Source organism: Raphanus sativus, chromosome 4, assembly GCF_000801105.2.
Source record: "Raphanus sativus cultivar WK10039 chromosome 4, ASM80110v3, whole genome shotgun sequence".
In the NCBI taxonomy this organism is placed as follows: Eukaryota; Viridiplantae; Streptophyta; class Magnoliopsida; order Brassicales; family Brassicaceae; genus Raphanus; species Raphanus sativus.
The window spans coordinates 45,843,175-45,869,910 of record NC_079514.1 but is presented as its reverse complement, the minus strand read 5'-3'; the positions used below and the strand labels follow the sequence as shown (position 1 = coordinate 45,869,910).

General features: G+C 33.1%; 1 protein-coding gene and 2 long non-coding RNA genes across 3 annotated transcripts; 2 read left to right on the top strand and 1 right to left on the bottom strand.

Annotated features, from left to right (window-relative positions):
* Window positions 1-318: 318 nt before the first annotated feature.
* On the top strand, window positions 319-1,054 carry LOC130510841 (uncharacterized). Its single transcript, XR_008944629.1, has 2 exons — window positions 319-508; window positions 656-1,054. It is a non-coding gene; the product is annotated as an uncharacterized LOC130510841 (long non-coding RNA).
* A 3,358-nt stretch (window positions 1,055-4,412) lies between these two features.
* On the bottom strand, window positions 4,413-4,900 carry LOC108852383 (uncharacterized). The gene is made up of 2 exons (XR_001949492.2): window positions 4,858-4,900; window positions 4,413-4,745 (listed from the first exon to the last, which is right to left on the bottom strand). It is a non-coding gene; the product is annotated as an uncharacterized LOC108852383 (long non-coding RNA).
* Window positions 4,901-11,280: 6,380 nt separating this feature from the next.
* On the top strand, window positions 11,281-11,938 carry LOC108852282 (protein BIC1). The gene has a single exon (XM_018625788.2). The coding sequence runs from the start codon at window positions 11,400-11,402 to the stop codon at window positions 11,805-11,807; it is 408 nt and encodes a 135-aa protein (XP_018481290.1). The 5' UTR covers window positions 11,281-11,399; the 3' UTR covers window positions 11,808-11,938.
* Window positions 11,939-26,736: the final 14,798 nt, after the last annotated feature.

Sequence of the window (26,736 nt, the reverse complement as noted above, 5' to 3'; positions counted from 1 at the left end):
TTGGCACATGCCAGTAAGGCAATAACCGCACCTGCCGGTTTACAACAAAACCAATTCAAAATGAACAATCTTAAATCTTCAAAAAAATAAAAGTTAACAATCTAACTCGTAACATATACGAGTATACGAACAACGACAAACGATGGAACTCAAAAGTCTTGCATCCGTAATTACCCAGCTAGATTCATGAAAGTGAATTTTGGTCAAGTCTCTTTTATTTTCAATATTCAGAAGAGGGTACATAGCTGATTTAGAAAAGCGCGTTCTTGAAGAGAACAAAAAGTCGTAGAAGCTTAATACTTCAACTTTATTTATTCACACGATAGGGTTGATTATGTTTTGCTTAAAACTATAATAAATAAACCCACTACTAGTCGAGACGAGAAGAACAACAAAACAATGACAAAAAAGACAACAACACAATCGTTTCATCTTCTAAGCTTGGTTCATATACTTTTATGTGTTACTTTACAAGTTGGTGTGATAGAGGCTAGATTCCGTCACCTAGGTCAATCTCTTTCTACTCTGAAAATATTTATAACTTGTATAATTTAGTAAGTTGTTATTTTAAATTATTTTTCCAGTTATTACAACTTCCTTTAATCAATCTCTCCGGTCGGTTACTTTTCTGAATAATCGACTACTGTGGGTGTAGGTGTTACGAAATGGACACCAACGATAGTCGTAGGACCTTCCCCACCGTGCGGAGCTCCTCCTAGGAGATCAGGTGCTCCTCCGTATAAGAATCGAAGACCAGAACCTTGTAGGCGCGTTCCTCCAAGACCTCCTCGTCAACCTTAACTCGTGCATGCCCTCGCTTCAAGAATTAGCAACATTGATGAACTTATAAATTCGATTCCACAAAGAATTTTTCCACTACGGATATAATGTAATTTCAATCTCTTTTTAAAAAATCATGTTCATGGTAAAAAAATGAATAATGATGATAGTAACGATAATAACGATAATGCATTATAGGCCGTTACATGCTTACAGTGTTCTAAATACGGTTTATCCGGTGCCTATGCAATAAAATATGTTTTCGATTAAACAATCAATTATGCGGTGATCAATAAAATTTACGTATAAATTTTAGAGGATTTTCCGAAAACAACCTATAATTTCAAGTCAAACCTAAAACTAACTTTTTATTACAATTTACCTATAATTAATAATTTCTTAATTATTTCGAAAATGTGAAAAAACCAATTGTATTCTAAATTTTTTTCTTATTTACAACAATGTCATTATCTTCAATTTTCCAACCACCAAGAATCACCATTTTTGAGTTTTTAAAAGCTCAAAAATTAAATTTCTAACCATTTGTTTTTCTCTTTCTAAACCAACAATTATTCATTTCTCTCATTTTCTCTCTTTTTAAAAATCACATAACTTTCATTTTTATAAACACAACTTTCATATTTTTAGTTTATTCAGTCGTGAGTTGTCAAAAGTATTTCTTTTTCTCATGTTTGGAGATTGGACAGTGGAAAATGGAGAAATGATCTTTACACCGAAAAAAATAACTGTTTTGTATGTCTATGCATATGTGTAGACTTACGATGTTGTCTACTTGTCAACACATAGGTTAATTTTGCAATTAACAAAATGATTTTTTTGTAAAGAAAACTTTCCTAGTAGTCTACATCTTTACTTTTGAGAACAAAAACAAAAAAAAAAGTAGATTCGTTTTGTATTTGACCAAAACTTTTATTTTTCAAAGTAGATTTCATCGACAGTCTACAAAATGTAGACTGCTAGAGAAGTTTTAAAAAAATCAGTTTTGCATCTGGCCAAAACATTGACTTTGTTGAATATGTTAGTTTTGTATTTGACTAAAGTGTTAAAAAAATTGACCAAAAAACAAAGTGTAAACTTCATATTCTATCTACTAATCTCAGAAAAAATGTAGACTGCATATGAAATCTACTATTTTATTTTGGTCAAGAGTACAAATCTAACCTGTTGGATTTGAGAGCGGACCACAGGTGAAGTCTACACATGTGTAGACATTCATCTTAATCTACTTGTAAAAAGTCAAACTCAGTCAATTGCAAAAACTAACATGTTAAAAAAAATTGAAAATGTAGACTCTATAAGAAGTCTACAAATTTGAAAGTCAAATCATGGATGAATTTTGGTCAATTGTAAAAATTAACATTTTTAAAATGTAGACAGAAAAGAAAGTTTACACGTATAAAATCACAACTTTTTTTAAATACAGATAATAACCAGTGAATTTTCAATTGTAAAAACAAATCCAAATAGTAGACCTACATGATTGTCTACATACATAAACTGAAAAGAAAATCTATTATTTTATAAACTAAATATGAAGTCTATGTAAAAAATCTATAAAAGTGAATTTGCGTACTATTCATAATGTATTTTTAAGATTTTATTATTTGACAGTGTGTGTTAATTAATCTTAATGGTCTTGAACGATTTTCAAAAGATATCCCTTATATAATTATGAAATTATCAATTTTTTTGTTTGACTATGATGTTAGCCTATGACTGTAGACGTTTCGTAAGTTTACAAACGTAGACTGTAATTAAAGTCTATGTTGAAAATTCTATTAAAATTGCATTTATGTATTATTTATCATAGTTTTCACAATTCAATTTTTTTGTAGTGTGTGTAAATGAATCTTAATAGTATTGAATGAAATTTAAAAGTTAATGTGTTATAATATGTAACTAATAAGTTTATTGTTTGATTAAGTTGTTAAATAATAGGGAAAATTTGGAGAAATACACTCAAATAAGATTATAATTTAAAAACTACATCCTTATTTTTTTTTTGAGAAATACACTTTATATATATATAAATTTACCTAATTGTCCAATCTTAATATTTCTAATATATTTTTAAAAAAATTGTTTTTAAATCCAATTTCTAATATATTGTTTAAATTTTACTTTTTTAAAACAAAAAGTCGTTAGAGAATCTAGCTAATATCCTTTTAATATATCTACACAATATTATTCCCATGTCTTTTTAATAATATCTTAAAATTTTTATTATTTTGAAAAATAAAAAAAACAAGACATGTATCGTCTTCTCGTCTCCTTCTCTCGTATCCTCTCAATTTCTGTTTTTTTCCTTTTTTTCTTAGTTTCACAGATTCTTCTTCATAGAGGTTTGTTAATTCATTTTTAATTTGGTTCTATTTTATTCTTACAATAGTTCTGTTTTAGAATATCATGATGCATTTGGCTAGAGTTTCAAGAGAGTGGAAGATGAACAAAGAATCATGGAAATTTAAGGAAACTTCTTTTAACAACGTGACTTATTTATATAAGTTGAAGAAAATAAATAAAGGGATGTATAAACTTCATGATAAAGTCAAAACAAAATCATAATTTACATATTTATCTTTGTTATTATAAAATTTAAATGGTAAAATAACATATTTATCTCAGCACACATATTTATTTTAAACAAAATAATTTTAATGATACTATTTTTATTAATTACGAATTTATATATTAATTTCGAAATATCTTGGATAAAATGGTCAATTCATAATTAAGAAAGTGTATTTTTCAAAAAGTAAAATAGAAAATGTAGTTATCAAATTTCATATCCTGAATAGGGTATTTTGCAAATTATCCCTAAATAATAAGTGTAGACTTATTTAGAAGCATATTTCTATATTTTTATTGTTTGAACTTTGAAGTATACACTTGAGACATATTGTAAAGTTTTGTAATTAGTTTACACTTGAAACTTGAGACTTATTTTGAAGTATACACTTGAGACATATTTCCATCACCATCTCGCCTAACCACAATACCTCTAATCTTCCTCACATCTCTACTTCTAACATTGACTTTTAACCTTAACTACATAACGTCAGGCTCTCTCCACAGATCCTCTAACCCTGATCTCAATTCCTTAGCCTTTAACCACAAAACCTTTGATCCTAACTAACATGCACACAGACCCTTCTATCCACAATAACCTTGACCACAAAAACCTACAAATCCCTGTCTCGCCAACCACAACACCTTTAACCCTGCTCACATCACTACTTCTCTTGACCACATAACCTTTAATTCCGACTACTAACCACCTAATTTCAGATTCTCCTCCCAGACCCTTTAACCCTGATTACAAATACTCAGCCTTTAACCTCAGACCCTAACTACATGCATATGGCCCTTCCATCCACAACAACCCAGGTTACAAAAACTTACTATTTAATTCACGTTAACGTCTCCCTTTTCAAAAGTGTAATATCTTTAACCTCAGCCATCAGATTAAAATAGTAACTATAAATCCAAAGGTTCACATTTCTCCTTCTTATAGTGAGGATATCTTTGTCATAAATCAGTCCCAACAAAAACATAAAATACACCTCATGGCTAAAGTATGTCAAAGTGTGATAATAGAAGCCCAAAATAGGTTAGAGTGTAAAGCTCTCATATATTAATTTTCCTTATCTTATATCGTTACTAGTTAGTGATTGGAATTACATTATATCGTGATGGGAAAATTCTTTTTTTTTTTGAAAAAAGTGATGGGCAAATTCTTTCTGGAATAGAATGAATAGGTTCATATACAACGCTGCTAAGTCGTGTAGCAAGAGCACGAATTAATGTAAACCAGGAGGTCTTGGAGGAACGAGTCTACAAGGCTTTATTGTGTTTCTTATAAGGAGGCTTTCCCTTAGAAGGAGGAGCTCCACAAGCTGGGAAAAGTCCTACGCTTGTCTTTTTTGTCCGTTTCGCAACACCTCCTTAGAAAATTAACCCCAGATAGAATTATTAAAGGAAGCTGTAATTAGAAAATTTATTTAAAATAAATAATAACTTACTGTTATAAATAAATCGGAGTAAGAAGAGACTGACCTAGGTGACGGAATCTAGCTTCTGTGACACCAACATGTTTGTTAAAAGGGAAAATTGCCAATAGAGAACAAAAAAACAAGGGTGTTGTCCCTTTGGTATAAATCATTTTTTGTCTAATTTATCTCATTTTTACCCTTTGTATTTCTGAAAACTAATAAAATAAATACTTTTGTGAATAAAAAAAATATTTAAAATATAAACAATTAATAAAACACCTATATACACATGCTGGTATTTTTTTTTTTTTCAAAAAATTGAAAAATAAAAAATTGAAAATACGTTCTACTAAAGGTAGAATGTGCATTCTACGGAAAATGGTATAGTAGAAAGCGATTTCTAAAATAAACACGTTCATCTACTATTTTTAGAACGTACATTCTAGTATTTACTAATTTTCTAAAAAAGTGGAATGCGCATTCTACTAATCCTAAAGCTATCTACTTTTTGTCCGGAAGCATCTTCTACTTTTATTAAGTATTATAAATTTCGCGGAATGTGTTTTCTAAAATGTACTCTTCCGTCTACTAAAAGTAGAAAGCGTGTTCAGGATTTTTGTCAATCTTCTAAACTTTTAGAAGATGCCTTCTACGGATAAGAGTACCTGATTTTTGCGAAAATTAATGAAAGTTTCAGTTAAGGAAATATTCTAAAAATCTCCTAAATATATTCTAACTTCCTAAAACGTGTTATTTTCGATTTTACTTGTCAAAAATTAAAAAAAATGATTCTCCCTTGTCTTCTTCACTAATCTATGGTTTTTCTTTTGATTTTTTTTTTTCACAAACTCTTGTTCTCTATGATACATATCAATACAACATGTGGTGTTTTGAAATTAGGTGTAATTTTTTGTAAAGTTTTATTTTTATTTTTATAAAGTTTACAAATTTTATTTTTATCAAAAGTTTTATTAAAAACATTTTAAACTTTTCATAAAAATAAAACTTTGTAAAATGTTTTTAATAAGTTTATTTAACGTTTTATTAAAAAATTTGTAAATTATTTTTACTTTTACAAATTTTATTTTAATTAAAAAAGGTTAAAAGTTTATTTTAGTTTCCCTTTTTGAAACGTTTTTAATTAAAAATTTTAAAGTTCTTTTAGTTTAATGTGTTTAATAAAAATCTTTAAACAAACTTTATAAAATTTGTAAACTTTATAAAATTAAAATTAAAATTTTACAAAAAAATTTTAAAAAAATTTAAACAAACTTTATAAAATACATTTTTATTTTTTTTTATTTTTATTAAAAAGTTTGATAAAATTAACAAGTTTACAAACATTTTAAACTTTGTATAAAAAATAAAACTTTGTAAACTATTTTTTATTAGGTTTATTTAATGTTTTTTATTAAAAAAACTGTAAATTATTTTTATTTTTATTAAGTTTTACAAAGTTTATTTTTATTAGAAAAAATAAAAGTTTTTATTTTTATTTTCCCTTTTTAAACATTTTCATTATTATTATTTTTAAATTATATTAGTTTAATTTGTTTAATTAGATTAATCAAAGGTTAGTTTTGGGATTATGAAAGAAATTATACTAAAGGGACAACTAAATGATGGTTTTATACTATAGGGACAACCATGCCGAATTTTTGTTCCGTTTTGGCAATTTTCCCTTGTTTTTATACACATAAAAGTATATGAACCAAGCTTAGAAGAAGAAAAGATTGTGTTGTTTTCTTCTTTGTTATCGTTTTGTTGTTGTTCCATTCTCTCGACCAGTAGTGGGTATATATAGTTTTAAGCAAACATAGTCAACCGTATCGTGTGAATAAATAAAGTTGAAGTATTAAGCTTCGACGACTTCTTGTTCTCTTCAAGGACGCGCTTTTCTACATCAACTACCATCTTCTGAATATTAAAATAAAAGAGTTGACTAAGAATACAGGTTCGTGAATCTAGCTGGGTAATTACGGATGCAAGACTTTTGGAGTTCTGAAATATTTTTGGTCAAATCGATCATCGGTTGTCCAAAAAGGTGAATTTGGAAAATGACAGGGTTTGAGAAAAAAATTAAGTGCAGAGCATTAATTTTGACATAATGTTTTATCTTAATTTTTTGTTTTAACTTCACTGGTTTTATCTTTACCCCTGCTTCGTACGAGTTGTCGGTTCTTCATAGATGTAGAGATGACGTTGAGGGTTTGGGACAATTTTATGAGTTTACTATACAAAATTGGAGTTTGATAGAACATCCACGTAACTTTCTTTTTCGCATAAGTTTATCACTATAGATAGTAAATAAGTAGATAACAATACACCAATGTACATAATTGGAGTTTGGTAGGACATCAGCATACAATTCTATCTTTGTGACATAGTACATATATATAAGATATAGGGAATTTTGTCAAAAATGAACAAAAAGACTTATATATTGTCCCTTTAGAATCATTTTAGTTTTTGTCCACTTAGAATAAATATTATTGTTAATCCCATTCTAACCCTCAAATTATGTAAATAAAAAATTTCTCAAACTAATTAATTTAAAACAAATGTTAAGTTTTATTTTTATTACTTTTTAACATTTAAACAATGGATGCTAGCAGAAGAGTCATTATATAGTTTTGTTTTGTAAGGAAACGACACAGTTTGTTTCTTAGCTCACAAGAAACCATTGAAAACATGGTCAAGAACATAGTTGAACATGAATAGAGTACACATTTCTAATGTTGTGTTCATATTGGACATAATGCCATTGATCTTCCATCTCTGAAGATTCCCGACTTTACGGCTACGATATTACAGGTTTGAGAGATAGTAATGATGGTACCAGTTCCTCCTGTGCTTAACAACAGGAAATAAAGAAAAAAAAACTTACAGGAGAGAAGAAGAAGAAGTTTGCTTATTTTTGGTAAAAAGATTAAAAAGGAAACTAAAAAGATTTTTAAAAGATTTTCAAAATATTTTATAACCGTTTTTAGCTAAATTTTCGGATATTAGTTCCAAATCTAGCAGAAAGCACATTCTATTTTACTTAGAAAATAAATGAAAGCGTAGATGTTATATTTTACGGGTATTTGATGAAAGAGAATATAAAGAAGGATGTCTATTCTAAAAAGGTAGACATATGGTTAATGTTTAACGATCTGATCTTTTATATTTCAGAATATAGAAGGATGTGCAGATTGAGTATTCTACAGTAGTAGATGGATGAATATTTGTTATATTGTGTATTCTAGGTCCAGTAGATTATTGTGTTTCCAGTCGATTCTGAAATCTAAATTATAGTAGACGGTAGGTTAGGTTTACTAACATTTTTAGATCAATTTTAAAATTTCTCTTCCCAAAATAATTTCACCATAAAGTTATTTTTCTTAAGTGCAAATGCATGTTAATATTATGTTTTGTATTTTTCCTTATTTTTTTGGTTTTCAATATATTAATATGATTTTTTATAAAATGTAAGGGTAATCGATGTCCAAAAGTGATAAAATTTGATTTTGTTCTAAGAGGACAATAGCTGAAATTAGTTGTCCCTTTTTAGCAAATTTCTCTAAGATATACATGTTTGACTCTATTTTTCAGTGTTGTATCCATAACATAGAATGCAAATAGTAAACCCTTCCAACCCGTAAAAGTACAACAATGCGAGATACACCACTGATCAGTAAAGCTAAACCCTAATCAAGGATGTATAACCCAAATAAAATGTATATAATAATGGTTTAATATATCCAAACCTCTACTTAGTAAATCTAAACCCTAGGCATGAATCTATAAACCCAAATACAATCTATAAATTCTTTTTTTAATATTAGACACTTGAAAACACATTTACTTGGTTAGTGGGTTGCATATCTTCTATTCCATATAGTTTAAGTAGTATAGTAAATGAATGTTCCAAATAATCAAAAATTTCCAACACTCGAAAAAATAAATTTCATATTACAATGAATCACACAAAACAATAGAGAAGATAATTATCAAATTTGAAAACATGACAGATTATAACATTTTTAAGGAGTAATATAGAAATATGTCTCAATAGAGAACTTAACTCTACGAAAAAACACAGCTGTGTTATATTTGTTGACTCGGTTTACATAAACTTCCGGAGGATTCAAGACATCATGTTCACCACCTGAAAATTAAATCCGGCAGATACTAACAGTGAGTAGTTCAAGTCTGAAATACGCTACTACATCATATACAGTTAGTTTTTCGATTATACTCTCGAAAAGTCCGTATGTCTAGTCTAGTGTTAGGTTTAGTTCGTAGATTCTATTTTTGGTGTTGTGAAAGGGTCTCATCACGGTTGTATCCTAGGATTCAAAAATCGCATCAAACCATCACACATTACGGGCGATTTATTGAGTTAAGAAAAAATATCAAATCTCGACTCTGTGAATTCGTCTATTTCCTTACAATTTCTTAAACATTGTAAGTCTTAATATTATCGTTTTATATGATTTCTGTTTCGTAATTTTCAATCAGGATTCTAATTATATCTCTACAAGAAGCCTTGAAGTCGAAATCTTATTAACTCAAACGTGCATTCTTCTCTTCATGAGTATGTTCTCTAGATTCTCTAATTGAAATTTCCACCTAATAAACAAATCATTTAATCAGTATTATTCCTTATATGTTAAAAAATAAACATTGTCATTTAATGTTTTTACACTATATTTAATTTTAGTATGTTGATGTATTGAGTTCATAATCATTTTATAATTAATGCGTTCACATTCTAACTTTTTAATTTTACCACAGAAAATTTAATGTGTTTACAATAATTTTTTTAATCATCTTATTTATAGTTCTTTCATTTTTAACTTTTGTATTAGTGAACTAAAACTATTTTCATACAACTACTGAATAATATCATTTTAAAAGAAAAAAATTACAAAATCATTAAAATTATGAATCTTAGATTCACATCAACTAAAATAATTGAATGAAAATGTTTTAAGAAATTGAAAGTTTCATAAATTTCCAAACTTAGCCATGATTGATGCTTCTATACACGAATGCAATAAATAATTGTGATTGATTATGAATTAATAAAATTGAGGTAAAAACACCACATACACACACACTCGGATCTTTAGTTCAACCAAATATTGTTTTTCTTTACGAAACTAACACATTTAACCAAAAATTAGAAACATAATCAAATTAGTTAAAAAATAAGAAATAAGAAAAGCTTTAAAAGAAAGATTTGTGAAATCGATTGAAAAACAAAATGCAGGTATCAAATGTAGAGATCACATTATTTCCATGCATCTGTAACAGTTTTCACTCGATTGTATCATGTTTTATTATATTTACCAAGAATTTATGATAAGAAAATACACTAGTGGTTATAGACTACATTTATTTTACAACATGTCCAACATAATTGACATAACAGCCAACCATTTTTATTGGTATTGTTAAAGTATAGTCCAATAATTATGTATATTAAATAAGCCGAAAATATTTGTTTTGAAATTGTTTTATTTTGCTTTATATTAGTAGAAGAAAGTAAGTCTAGGTAAAATATATGGATCTGTAGAACTGAACTGAATTAGATTTCAAAGTTATAAATACAAACTAAAATTGATTATGTACTCAGATGAATCTATAAGTTTAATATCTAGATAATCAGACCCAAATCTAATCCAAACAGAACTATTTTTGATACCAAAAATATCTTAAATTGCAGTTATATATTTAAATATGTTAACTATTTTAAATTTATATCTATTAGATATTCAAAATGAAAATGTCTAAGAATAATCAATATAGTCACAAATATATATCTAAAATAACAGAAAATGTTAAAAATACTGAAAATTTTATTTGTTCTCCACCCAAATATTTAGCTAAACTAATTTTTATGTAAATTTAAATATTTAGTCTTATATTGTTCAACTTTTAATGTTTTATATTATTTTATTTTTGAAGATTTAAGTATATTTGAATTTTTGTTAAAAAATACATAATTAAAATAGGTATCCGAACTCGAATCTGAAGTGAACCTGCAATGATTCGAACCAAATCTAAACCAAAATTTGTAAATATCCGAATACAATTTAAATTTCTAACTCTAAAATTCCAAAATCCGAATAAATCAACTAAATCTGAGCGGATATATGAATGCACATCCCAAAAAAAGCTATACAATATTGTTTTTTGGTACAACATACAGTAAATAATTTAATAAACCATTTCACTCTACGCTGCACAGCCCGCAGGTTTTTTTTTCTTTGAACTAGCACAGCGCACAGGTTAATAACTAGTAAATTTATTATTCCTAAACCCCAGAAATTAAGCCAAGACAATCCAAGCTACAAAAAAGCCACGTAAACTTGTCACTTACCATACAAAAAAAACAAAAGCGAAGAAGAGAAATTCACCAAACAATAAACTATAAGTCGACGTGTAACACAAACTCCCACCCGATTTTTTTCTTTATTTACATAACCCAAACAATACATATTATCAACACCGAGTCTTAAACTAAAACACACACACACACACACACACACACACACACATCTCTCTTCATTTTCTTGTTCATCCAAGGATCTGAATCTGCTTTACTTTCGTTCAAACATGAACAACATCGACGATACGACGTCTCCCGCCCACCAGATCAACCCATTTCAACCTCCCTCCGAAAAAACCCAACAAGATCCAGGTTTGTCCGAGGAGGCCTCTTCTCTTTCCGACAAGATAGATCAAGCTTTGCCCGAAGAGAAGAAACAAAATCAAGAAAACGAGAGAGCGGTCACTGGGAGAGAGAAACTAAAGAAGCACAGGAGAGAGATGGCCGGAAGAGTTTGGATACCAGAGATATGGGGACAAGAAGACCTTCTTAAGGACTGGATCGACTGTTCGACGTTTGATACGTGTTTAGTCCCTAACGGGATCTCGTCAGCACGTGCGGCTCTCGTCCAAGAAGCTAGGCAAGCTGCTTCAGCTTCTGGTGGGTTACATAATCGTTGCTTGATCTTACGCTGAATGTTTAATATAATAACCTATATAAGTGTGGTTCTTGTTCCTCGATAATATGATATAAGACACTATTATTATATTGTTGATATAGAGTATTTTTCATACTACTCATAAATAATTTTAGAGAACTTTCCCAATTGTTTTAGTGTGTTTCGTTCCATATTTGGTAGAATTGGAAAATGAATGTATATTATATGAATTTTATGAAAGTTGTGATCCATTCCGTTCGGATGGACACATCTATATATAATCCGCATTCGTTTGGGAACTGGTTCTTTTATTAAGTGAATATACATCCCATCTGTTACATAAAATTAATAAAACAACTGAAGAAATAAAAATATATACTAGGGGAAAAAGTAACATCTTTCGTTTTTTTAATCTTCAAGGCAATTTTGTCAAAAGATGGAAATCTGAATGCAACATTTGTCCATTTTCCTAATGTTTCATTTGCATATGCTGAAACTGACATTACCCAATCATGTTCTTAACTTCGTATAAATCCAGTATTCAACATTTATCTTTTATATTTGGGTTTGAGCAGGGCTGGATCTGAAAATTTGGGAACTTGAAACATTGTTTAAAGAATTTTAGTAGAAAGATTTTTTTTCAAAAATTGGAAGTCTATACTTATATAAAAAATTTCCAAATTTTTGGGAGCCAAACCCAATGTTTCAATTGCTATACATAGATCCGGCCCTGGGTTTGAATTAGACATGTGACAAAACGACTGTGCGTATCTGTGAACGTACTTATAATGAGGGATCAAGGAACGTACTTAATTAGTTTTCACACGCATGTGCGCACTACAGAACACGATGAGAATGTGTTTGCTTTCTTTAGTGAAAATCGCGTATGGACGGACATTACTGAAATATGTTTAATTTCATTAAATCTCCACGATACCAAACTATTAACTCGCTTAACCTGAAAAAAGGTTTCTCAAAAAAAAAAAAAAAATATATATACACATGTATATATATATATATATATATGTATATTATGACTTTAGTTTCTCAAGCCCTGAAAATTGATATGATTGCTCAAACTACATGATACCTTATCAACAACACACTAATATTTTAGAGAGTTAATTCAAAATATTGAAATGCTCAATCCGAACTACTTTAACTAGGACTGGCCAAATAAATAAAACCTAAAAACCCGAAATCCGATAAAAATGAATCTGAACCAAATCCGACATAAATATCAAAATTTTTATGGTATTTCAGATTATTGATTTTATCTGAATCAACTCCGAACCTAAATAGATATCTGATAGAACCTGAAAGATTCAAAATCCAAAAAAAAATTGTGCCAAACATTTATCTTAATTCCTAATATATATCCAAAATACATTGAGCAACTCTAAAATAATTACCTATTACATGAATAATTCACTCAAATACTTAGTTATGGTTAGTATATATTATGGTATTTTGTTAATATTAATGTTTTAATATTTTGAAAATTGCATTTTTATTTCAATTATGAATAAGTTTGTTTCTCAATTTTAAACAATGCTTTAAAAAAATTAAGTAGTGCTTCTTAGGCTTATAGAGTTCATAGTAATTTTAACTTGTTTACATTTTTATATATGATTTTCGTTACTATAAAGCTTTGGTTTGTCATGATATATTTAATTTTGTTACGTATAGTTCAAAGTAGGGGTGGGCGTTCGGGTACCCATTCGGGTTTCGGACTTTGGGGGTCAAGAATTTCAGTATCATTCAGATATTTCTAAATTTTGGTTCGGATTCGGTTCGGATCCTTGCGGGATCGGTTCGGGTCCGGATAACCTATTTAAATTATTTTTAAAAATTTAAAATTCATTATATACTTTAAATTTCACAAAATTTATAAATAAATAATATATTACATATAAATTTGAATAACATGTGTCAAAATACCTAAACTTAACATATAACTTGGTTTGGTTTGAATATTTGGATAGAGAATCAAGAAAACGAGAGAGCGGTCACTGGGAGAGAGAAACTAAAGAAGCACAGGAGAGAGATGGCCGGAAGAGTTTGGATACCAGAGATATGGGGACAAGAAGACCTTCTTAAGGACTGGATCGACTGTTCGACGTTTGATACGTGTTTAGTCCCTAACGGGATCTCGTCAGCACGTGCGCCTCTCGTCCGAGAAGCTAGGCAAGCTGCTTCAGCTTCTGGTGGGTTACATAATCGTTGCTTGATCTTACGCTGAATGTTTAATATAATAACCTATATAAGTGTGGTTCTTGTTCCTCGATAATATGATATAAGACACTATTATTATATTGTTGATATAGAGTATTTTTCATACTACTCATAAATAATTTTAGAGAACTTTCCCAATTGTTTTAGTGTGTTTCGTTCCCTATTTGGTAGAATTGGAAAATGAATGTATATTATATGAATTTTATGAAAGTTGTGATCCATTCCGTTCGGATGGACACATCTATATATAATCCGCATTCGTTTGGGAACTGGTTCTTTTATTAAGTGAATATACATCCCATCTGTTACATAAAATTAATAAAACAATTGAAGAAATAAAAATATATACTAGGGGAAAAAGTAACATCTTTCGTTTTTTTAATCTTCAAGGCATTTTAATTTAGCAATTTTGTCAAAAGATGGAAATCTGAATGCAACATTTGTCCATTTTCCTAATGTTTCATTTGCATATGCTGAAACTGACATTACCCAATCATGTTCTTAACTTCGTATAAATCCAGTATTCAACATTTATCTTTTATATTTGGGTTTGAGCAGGGCTGGATCTGAAAATTTGGGAACTTGAAACATTGTTTAAAGAATTTTAGTAGAAAGATTTTTTTTCAAAAATTGGAAGTCTATACTTATATAAAAAATTTCCAAATTTTTGGGAGCCAAACCCAATGTTTCAATTGCTATACATAGATCCGGCCCTGGGTTTGAATTAGACATGTGACAAAACGACTGTGCGTATCTGTGAACGTACTTATAATGAGGGATCAAGGAACGTACTTAATTAGTTTTCACACGCATGTGCGCACTACAGAACACGATGAGAATGTGTTTGCTTTCTTTAGTGAAAATTATAGAACTCAAGAACTTCGAAATCACCAAACCAACTTTCGTATTGCCTTAGAAAAATAACTCAAAAACTAAGACTTCAATCTTTCACACAAACTCGTGATAGATGCATCCTTACAACTTTCGTATATATAAGATTAGAAAAACCTAATCCTAATAGTAATCTACTTTCAAATATATCCTAACCCTTAGAGATAAACATAACAAGTTAGGATTAAGATAACTTCCACTTCAAGTTAGACCAAGCTTAAACCAACAATCTCCCCCTTAAGCTTGACTTCATCTTCTCCTACATCTTGCATCCCAATGAGGCGCCTCATGTCCTGAAAACGATTCCGACTCAATGACTTCGTGAGAATGTCAGCTCGTTGTTCACTCCCCGGGACAAACTCAACCTCAACCTGTTCATTCTCCACACACTCCCTTATAAAGTGAAACCTTCTATGTATATGCTTGCTACGACCATGAAAAACAGGATTCTTAGTCAATGCAATAGCAGATTTGTTGTCAACTCTTATAACCACCTTTCTTTCGTCATCACCCACGACTTCATGAATGAGTTCTTGGAGCCATACAGCTTGTTTTGCAGCTTCTGTGGCTGCCATGAATTCAGCTTCACATGATGACAGTGCAACAATCTCTTGTTTTTGGGAGCACCAGGTTATGGGACTATTAGCGAAGTAAAAAATGTGTCCAGTTGTGCTCCTTCCATCATCAATGTCGATATTGTGCGAACTGTCACTGAATCCTATAAGATCATGTGTCGTTGCTCGCCCAAAACGCAAACCAAGTGACATAGTACCACGTAGATATCTAAGCACTTGTTTCAATGCAGCTCCATGGGACTCTTTCGGGTCTTGCATATACCTACTTAACACACCAACGCTAAAAGAGAGATCAGGACGTGTGTGTAGTAAGTACCGAAGACAACCAATGCTCCTTCTGTACTCCCTTTCGTCTATACTTCCTTCTTGCGGTGATTTTGACAGCTTCAGGTTCATGTCCATCGGTATATGGACAGGATTACACTCAAGCATCCCTGCTTCTTCAAGAAGCTTCTGTGCATAACGACTCTGTGACAGTGTAACACTTCCATTATACTGTCTCACCTCAATGCCAAGATAGTAGGTTAGTCTACCAAGATCACTCATCTCAAACTGCCGAGCCATCTCCTGTTTAAACGCCATGATCAAGTCCAAAGATGACCCTGTAACCAGCAAATCATCTACATATACACACACAAGAAGAAGACCGTTTTGCACTCTTTTCGTATAGAGAGAAGCTTCTTTGGAACATCGAGTAAAACCTAGCTCCTTCAAGACCTTATTAAGCTTCACATTCCAAGCCCGAGGTGCCTGTTTTAACCCGTAGAGGGCCTTGTGTAGCTTATAAACTTTCTCCTCTTCTCTTTTGACAGTAAAACCTTGAGGCTGGCAGACATAAACTTCTTCCCTTAGCTCTCCATTTAGGAATGCTGTCTTTACATCTAAATGATGCACCTCCCATTCCTTAGATGCAGCGTATGCAATGACTAGTCTGATGGTTTCAATGCGAGCTACAGGTGCAAAAACCTCCTCATAATCAATACCATAACGTTGAACATATCCTTTAGCCACCAGTCTAGCTTTATATTTGATAATAGTACCATCAGCATTCCTTTTTATCTTAAACACCCACTTGAGTCCTATAGGTTTGAAACCTTTAGGTAGATTCACGAGAACCCAAGTGTTGTTCTTTTCAATAGAGACCAACTCTTCTTTACACGCATCGACCCAAACCTTCAACCCTTTGGCCTCATCAAAACTTCGAGGTTCATTGTTAATAACCAGAAGAAGTCTGATTCCTTCGACATGAGATAACAAAACGTAATCATCCAGGTATGATGGTTTCGTGCTTACTCTACTCGATCTTCGTAGTTCAGGTTCAGGTTGTGTAATATCTCCTTCATCATCTTCCACCTCTGCTTCATCATAATCTTCTTCGCTTACAGGCTCTGCTTCTAACTCTTCTTTGTCAGACAGAGGTAATATATCTACTTCGAAAGTACTCTGTTTTGAGTCTGTCATCTTCGTTTTCTTCCAGTTCCACTGCTTATCTTCTTCAAAATACATATCACGGCTCACAACAATTCTCTTGCTAGAGGGGTCAAGTAGACGATAGGCTTTAGATCCCGGTTCGGTCCCTAAGTGTACCAGACATCGTGAGCGATCATCGAGCTTCTTCCTCCCTGCCTTCTCTGTTCTCGCGTAACAGACACATCCAAACACTTTAAGATGCTCGATGTTTGGTTTCTTATTCCTCAAAGCTTCATATGGTGTCAAGTCAAGAAGACTTCTTGTTCCGACTCTGTTAATGAGATAAGTGGCGTGTCTCACTGCTTCCCCCCATAGGTCATTTGGCACACCCATATGTTTCAATAAGTTCCTTGTCATCTCAAGTAACGTACGATTTCGTCTTTCAACAACTCCGTTCTGCTGAGGAGAATAAGGAGCCGTCGTATGTCTGTTAATCCCGTGTAGATCACAGTAGGCTTTGAACTCATGTGATGTGAACTCTCCACCTCTGTCACTCCTGAATGTCCTTAGCAACATCTTTGTTTCTCGCTCCGCTATACTCTTGAATGTTTTGAATTTTTCAAAAGCTTCACTTTTCTCTTTGATTAATATCGTCCACATGTATCTAGAGAAATCATCAATCAATACGAACACATACCGCTTCTGTCCAGGTGTGGCTGGAGTAATAGGCCCGCATAAATCTCCATGAACAAGCTCAAGAGGTTGTGTGGCTCTGTACGAGGTAACTTGAGGAAAGGATTTCCTTACTTGTTTACCAAGTAAACACGACACACAAGTTTCCTTTTCGATGCAAATATCAGGTAAGCCTACGACCAGACTCTTACTTATCATTGTCTTCATTGTTTCACTGTTAACATGCCCTAGCCTAGCATGCCATCTTGATGACTCTGTAGGAACTGAGACTTGTAGACACTGAATGATGTCTGCTTGTAGACTTACTTTATATAACCGGTTCTTTGATCGCTTGGTTTCCATCATCAGTGATCCTGTTCGATCAAGTAGCACCAAATAATCCTCTTTCATCTTTACCTCACATCCAGCTTCAGTCGCTTGCCCCAAACTCACAATGTTGCTTCGTAGCCCAGGTATATAATACACGTTGTTGAGTGTTTTCTTCTCACCTCCGTTCAGAACAAATCGTATTGATCCTTTACCTTTGATCTCAATTCGTGAATCATCTCCAAATCGAACCTTACCGGTTATACTTTCATCAAGTTTATAGAAAACTTCCTGTTTCCACTCATGTGATTGCTTGCCCCATTGTCAAGGTACCACAAAGTCTCCATGTTTTCTTCGATATCAAAGCTGCTTGGCTTAACTTTTCCTTCGTTGAGATACACTACTTCGTGTACCATCAGATTATCAGCCTCCTGTGTATCTTCTTCCTTCTTTTCAGTGGTTTCCTGTAACTTAAGAAGTCGATCAGGGCACTCAGATGCATAATGGCCAGTCTTGTCGCAGTTGAAACAAGTAATATGACTCTTGTCTCTTTGATCTCTAGGAGCGCCCTGTTTGTACGCATCTCGTTGGTTATAGAAACCACCATAGCGTCCTCGTCCTCTACCTCCTCTCGAAGGTCCTCGTCCTCCACGACCTCTTCCACCATTATATTTTGAATCTTGATGCTCGTTGTTAGTGTACAATAGCTTTTCACGATCCTCATGCTCTTCTACTTCTTCCTCTTCACTGATTCTTTCTTCATATGCTTTCAGCCTGCCCACTATATCCTCGAAACTGGTTGTCTTAAGATCCAAGACTTGTTCAAGAGATGCTACCATATGAATGAACTTCTTTCTTGGTAGACTTTTCAAGAATTTCTTGACAAGTTTTGGTTCTTCTATGACTTCCCCAAGAGAAGCACACTTTGAGGTAATTTCAGTTAGCTTCCCGACGAAGCCATCGATGCTATCTTCAGTCTTCATCTTGAGCTTGTCAAAGTCGGACATAAGTGTCATTAGTCGTGCCTCCCGCACTCGTTCAGCACCAACATGTCTCGACTGTATAGCGTCCCAAACTGCCTTAGCGGTCTCAAGTCCTCCTATTTGTAAGGTCAATGCTTCGGGTATGGACTAGAAGATTAACGCAATAGCTAAGTTGTTTTTCTTTTCATGTTTGATTCCTGGATCTATGGTTTCCCAAACTTCATTAACTTTGAGGGCAATCTTCATCCTCATAGCCCACACAGTGTAATTAGAAGCACTCAGCATCGGAAATTTTATGGACGAAGGTCCAGTTTTCTCTTTGTTCATCTCAGTTTCATCTTTGACGTCTGCCATGGTAGTCGTTCGTGATAGCTTGTCACCTTATCTCTGTTTCGACAAAGTCTCTGTTTTAGTAGAGGCTCTGATACCAATTATAGAACTCAAGAACTTCGAAATCACCAAACCAACTTTCGTATTGCCTTAGAAAAATAACTCAAAAACTAAGACTTCAATCTTTCACACAAACTCGTGATAGATGCATCCTTACAACTTTCGTATATATAAGATTAGAAAAACCTAATCCTAATAGTAATCTACTTTCAAATATATCCTAACCCTTAGAGATAAACATAACAAGTTAGGATTAAGATAACTTCCACTTCAAGTTAGACCAAGCTTAAACCAACAAAAATCGCGTATGGACGGACATTACTGAAATATGTTTAATTTCATTAAATCTCCACGATACCAAACTATTAACTCGCTTAACCTGAAAAAAGGTTTCTCAAAAAAAAAGAAAGGAATATATATACACATGTATATGTGTATATATATATATATATATATATATGTATGTATATTATGACTTTAGTTTCTCAAGCCCTGAAAATTGATATGATTGCTCAAACTACATGATACCTTATCAACAACACACTAATATTTTAGAGAGTTAATTCAAAATATTGAAATGCTCAATCCGAACTACTTTAACTAGGACTGGCCAAATAAATAAAACCTAAAAACCCGAAATCCGATAAAAATGAATCTGAACTGAACCCGACATAAATATCAAAAATTTTATGGTATTTCAGATTATTAATTTTATCTGAATCAACCCCGAACCTTAATAGATATCTGATAGAACCTGAAAGATTCAAAATCCAAAAAAAAAATTGTGCCAAACATTTATCTTAATTCCTAATATATATCCAAAATACATTGAGCAACTCTAAAATAATTACCTATTACATGAATAATTCACTCAAATACTTAGTTATGGTTAGTATATATTATGGTATTTTGTTAATATTAATGTTTTAATATTTTGAAAATTGCATTTTTATTTCAATTATGAATAAGTTTGTTTCTCAATTTTAAACAATGCTTTAAAAAAATTAAGTAGTGCTTCTTAGGCTTATAGAGTTCATAGTAATTTTAACTTGTTTACATTTTTATATATGATTTTCGTTACTATAAAGCTTTGGTTTGTCATGATATATCTAATTTTGTTACGTATAGTTCAAAGTAGGGGTGGGCGTTCGGGTACCCATTCGGGTTTCGGACTTTGGGGGTCAAGAATTTCAGTATCATTCAGATATTTCTAAATTTTGGTTCGGATTCGGTTCGGATCCTTGCGGGGTCGGTTCGGGTCCGGATAACCTATTTAAATTATTTTTAAAAATTTAAAATTCATTATATACTTTAAATTTCACAAAATTTATAAATAAATAATATATTACATGTAAATTTGAATAACATGTGTCAAAATACCTAAACTTAACATATAACTTGGTTTGGTTTGATTATTTGGATAGAGAATCAATAAATATTTTAGGTTTTTGCGTATACTTTAACTATTTAGACATATAATTTTGACTATTTGTATATAGTTTCAAGTATTTTGGACAACTTAAAAGTATCATATATATTTTGTATATTTTTAATATACATTAAATCTAAAAATAGTTAATATATATAGGTATATTAATCTATTTCTGATACATTCTGGTACACGAAATACTTCGGTTCGGATTGAGTTTGGTTTTGGTTCTTTAAATACCAAAAATTTGAAACCGTTTGGATATTTAATCAATTACTGTTCGGATTTGGTACTATTTTTTTGGAATGGGTTCGGTTCAGGGTTCGTTTTTTTGCCTAGCCCTAGTTCAAAGAAGAGTCACATTTTATGGTTGATAGGTGATTATCCCAAATTAAGTTATCTTGAAATAAAATAATATTCTTTGAAGAAGCCAATTAAACATTCTTTTGATGAAATTATAGGATATATATTGGATTTAGTGGAATTTACTAAAAATGACTCAAAACTTGATTTTAAATGAAAAAGTGTACCTCAAATTCAATCAGATGCATAAGTAACTCAAAAGCTTAGTGAAATTACAAAATACTCCTTATGACCAAACAAGAAACATGTATTGCGTTTTATCATCATAACGCTCTATGTTAGAAGATTTCTAGGGAAAACAATTGATAAATCTTATAAGTATTATGATACAGTAGATCTTAAATATAACTGATAAATTTTATAAAGAAATATTTATATGGAGAAAATTGAAATCATGTAACTATAAATATTTATAAATGATGTAAATTTAAATTTATTAAAATTGAATTGTTTTCAACATAGATGAGTGAATGTAGATTGGGTCATTATAGTCTTTGGTTTAGGGTTTGTAATATATGTTATAGTATTGTTTGTATTTTTAGAGTTAGATTTTGGAATCTTATTTTTTTTAAATGAATAAACTTGACATATATGTGTTTAGTTTTTTAAATATTAAACACTTTATAAGTTGATTTTAAGTTTAATGATGTTGTTTTTTACTATTTAGTTAGTTATTTGATTATGGGGTTTGGAAGACTTCTCAAGAAGTCTTCTAAGATATAATTCACTATAAGACTTCACAACAAAGACTACCATTTTCAGCTTAAATTTTAGTAGAATTTAATTTTGGGAAAATTGCCAAAAAGAAAAAAAAATAAGGGTGTTGTCCCCTTAGTATAATATCATCACATAGTTGTCGCTATGATATAAATATTTTCATAATCCCAAAACTAACATTTCATTAAGTAATTTAATAACAAATTAAAACGAAATTATAAAATAATAATGAAAAAAGTTTTTAAAAAGCTTTTCACAAGGCAAAAGAAATGAAAAAAAAAATGAATAAATGACACCCTTGTTTAATACCTTTTCATTTGTCTCTCTCTCTCAGACCTCCGTCTCTCTTTCTTTGTCGAGAACCGAACCCTAAGACGATTTGGTCGCCGTCTCCGGTGACATCTCCACCTCTCTGTCTCTCTCTATCTCCGGTGTAAACCCTTCGTCCGTTCCCTTCTCTGAACCTCTCCGTCTCTCCACCTCTCCCTCTCTCTCTATCTCCGCTTCTCCACCTCTCTCTTTCTCCGCCTCTCCCCCTCTCTCTTCTGCACCACACTACTCTATCTCTGTGTTGCATGATATAGTGAGATGGTGTTGAGTGGGTTGTGTATATCAGGAATGGCCAGAGGAAGACTATCCAGCGTATGCAAATGGACCTGGATATGTTCTATCTTCTGACATTGCACGCTTCATCGTGGAAGAGTTTGAGAGACACAAACTACGGGTAAGGAGAAGAGAGAACCTTATCTAATTGTGACACACCTCTTTTGTCAGTTTTTATATTCATTCTGTTTTTGTTGATGTGAACATACACCAGCCGTTCAAGATGGAGGACGTGAGTGTGGGAATGTGGGTGGAGCATTTCAAAAACACATCAAACCCAGTGGACTGCAGACACAGTCTTAGATTTTGCCAGTTCAGTTGTGTTGAGAACTACTACACATCTTGTTGTGACGGATGTGAGAAGATATAGATTAACAGATGAATGAATAAGAAGGATTGACACAGAGATTTAACGTGGTTAACCCTTTTAGTCCACGGGCAAAGAGAGTACTTTATTGATGGAGGCTAGATTTTCAGAGTACAATTCGTGCTACACAATAGGGTAAAACCCTAGATGTATATATAAGAAGGTCTTTAATGAAACTTTCCATATTTCTCGGATTTGGGTACTATCGACCTATACGACAACACGTCTATCGATCGATACTCCCCTTTCATATATCGCCCGATCCATGACGTCTGGATCGTCCGATATAACTCAGCTCGCAGATTCAAGGCATATTTCAACAAATCTCCACCTTAGGGCTAGATGCCCATCAGGGCCAGATTACCAGCTTGAGATGTTCAGCAAATCAAGACAATGCTTGAACTTGCTGTGAGGAACCGCCTTAGTGAACATATCTGCAGGATTATTAGCTGCTCCTACCTTCTTCACTTCAATCCTCTTTTCTTCTCTCAGAAAATGGTATCTTACATCAATATGTTTGGTTCTCTCATGATGAACCTGATCCTTGGCTAAACAGATAGCACTCAAGCTATCACAGAACACAGTAGCCTGATCATGATGAAGACCAAGATCACTGACCAGCCCTCTTAACCATATCGCCTCCTTAGCAGCTTCTGTCAATGCCATATACTCTGCCCCAGTAGTAGACAAAGTCACTGTCGACTGCAAAGTCGCCTTCCAGCTCACAACAGAACCACCCAGAGTAAATACATAACCAGTCATAGATCTCATGCTGTCCACATCTCCTGCATAATCTGAATCAGAATACCCAGTAACCAGTCTTGGATCCTTATCTCCACAGACAAGACCAACATCAGATGTACCCTTAAGATACCGGATTGACCTCTTTTGGCCAATCATCTTGCGTCTCTGAAACTGTCGTATCGATCGATGCATAAGTGCTGGTGTCGATCGATTTCCCTTTGTCTTGTCTCTATAGACAAAACCAATCTCAGATGTACCCTTGAGGTACCAGAAAGTCTTACATTCAGAATTCAGTAGCTCTTTCAACTTCTGAACATCACACATCTTCTTGACAACTATCATCTTGATATCTACATACAACACCGGATAGATATGCGAAACATTCTCCACCTTGCTCATGTAAATACAACAGTCATAAGAACTCATGTCGTAGCCCAAACTGACCATATAGCTATCCAACCTCTTATACCCCTTGCAAGTCACAACCTTTCTCCCAAGTAATAGTGTAACAAGATCGATGTGTGATTCTTCTCGTAAGATTCCATTTCAGCTTCCATTGCAGCAAACCATCTCTCAGACGCATAACTCGAAATAGCTTCTCTGTAAGTGGATGGCTCGTAAGTATCCACTTCCTCTGCAACCTGTAGTGCATAACCCACCATATCTTCAAATCGATATCTCGCTGGTGGCCTGACATCAACTCTCCTTGGTCTGTCTTTAGCAATACTGCGTTTTTCAGACCCAACATGTTGATTTCCAGAATAAGAAGACTTTTGCTCCTCATCAGTCAACGATCGCTCGATCTCTTCTTGCAGATTGATTGATCTCGTGCTGTCGGACATCAATCGATACTGTTCGTCTGACGACACTGACCATCCGACGTCGATCGACACTGTTGATCTGTCGTCGATCGACACTGATCATCTGAAATCGATAGACACAGATAATTTGTCGTCGACCGACATTGTTGATCCGATTGCACTTCCTGCAGCTCCACCTGCTTGTCAAAACTCTCTGTAGCCCATAACATCTTCTCCAAACCATTATTTGAAAGCATGCACCTCACTCTCTCATACAAAGTTTGGTTAATTCTCTTTGCTACACCATTATTCTTTGGTGTATCCCTGATTGTAAGATGCTTAGTAGCTCTTGCATCCTTACAAAACTGACTGAACTCTGATGAACAGAATTCCAGACCATTTGCTGAAACTGTAGAACCTTCCAACAAATACAGAGTACCATGAATGAAACCTCTCAGAATCACATCTGAACCCCTGTAGACACTCAGAACCCCATCTCCACCTGAATACTTGAAACCTCTGCTATCCAAAAGACTAACTGAGATCAAGTTCTTGGACATAGCTGGAACATGTCTAACTCTGGTTAATGTGCAGATTCTACCATCATGTGTCCTGAGCTTAATAGAACTGATTCCTGCAATATCGCAAGCAAAGTCATTTGCCATCTTGATCTTGCCATCAGTCACTGCCTCATACTCTGAGAACCATTCTCTCCTTGGACACATATGATAGGATGCGCCTGTGTCCAGAACCCATACATCTTTAGGATGTGTTTTTCCATGAGCAACCAGCGCAATATCATTATCAGACTTAGCTTCATCCTCGGCTACCGCACCGGAACCAGCTTGCTTCTTCTTCTTAGGACAATCTGATTTCCAATGCCCTTTCTCTTTGCAGTAGTTGCAAATATCATTTGGTTTAGGACCCCTTTGAAACGACTTTTTGTCTTTCGACCTTTTGCCTTTCCCAAAGTTCTTTCCACCACCTACAAACAACCCATAAGCTTGATCGTCTGTACCAGAACCAGATGCCTTGTGACGCAACTCCCTATTGTGAAGTGCCGACCTGACTTCCTCCAAACTCACTGTATCCTTACTCCCTATGAATGACTGAACAAAATTCTCATAGGAGTTTGGTAGTGAAACCAACAAAATCAGCGCCGCATCCTCATCCTCCACCTTAACATCAATATTCCTCAGATCCAACATAATGGAATTTAGACTGTCAAGGTGATCCTGAAGCTGTGTAGCTTCCTGCATCCTCAAAGCGAAGAGACGTTGTTTCAGAAGTAACTTCTTAGTCAGAGACTTTGTCATATATAGACTCTCTAACTTCGACCACAAACCAGCTGCAGCATCAACACCAGAAACTTCGATGATGATCTCATCTGCCAGACACAACAAAATAGTTGAAAACGCATTTTCTTCAATAATCTCCATCTCAGCTGTAACAGATTCAACCTTCTTCCCTGACAACGGTGCCCAAAGACCTTGTTGCTTCAGCAACACCTTCATCTTGATTTGCCAGAGACTGAAACTGTTTCTTCCAGTAAACTTGTCAATCTTCAAGTTCATCCCTGACATCTTCTCACCAGATTCAACCTGAAGCTCTGATATCAGTCTGTTGTGACGGATGTGAGAAGATATAGATTAACAGATGAATGAATAAAAAGGATTGACACAGAGATTTAACGTGGTTAACCCTTAGGGTTTAGTCCACGGGCAAAGAGAGTACTTTATTGATGGAGGCTAGATTTTCAGAGTACAATTCGTGCTACACAATAGGATAAAACCCTAGATGTATATATAAGAAGGTCTTTAATGAAACTTTCCATATTTCTCGGATTTGTGTACTATCGACCGATACGACAACACGTCTATCGATCGATACTCCCCTTTCATATATCGCCCGATCCATGATGTCTGGATCGTCCGATATAACTCAGCTCGCAGATTCAAGGTATATTTCAACACATCTCATTACCAGTCGCCAAGACAGATGATATGCTTATGGGACAAGCTCTTAAGACAGAACAAGCCTGAGTGTTGTAACATGAGATGATTGATTGTCGAGGGAAACACTTAACGTTTTCTAAGATATAATATGCCTCTAAGCCTGCTGTAGAAAGCCAATTTTGCAAGCTCACCATAGAGAGACTCTGGACCTGACTTCCATTGGTCTGCAAGCTTCAAAGCCTATTCTAACCTGTAGCGGATAGTGGAGAGAAGAGTAAGGGGACAAGATATAGTCTTGCTGTTTATTCACTTTGTGAATCAGTTAATTTATTTTTCATGCCTTTATAAGGATTCTCCATGGCTACCACATGCTAGGTAGGATTAAAGACAGTGAACATGTTCATTTTGGTTAATACAACGTTAGAAAAGGAGTTAATAGTACACTGAGATTAACAACATTTCACAATGTCAATAACATACATCTGTAAATGTCTCCTCAATTTGT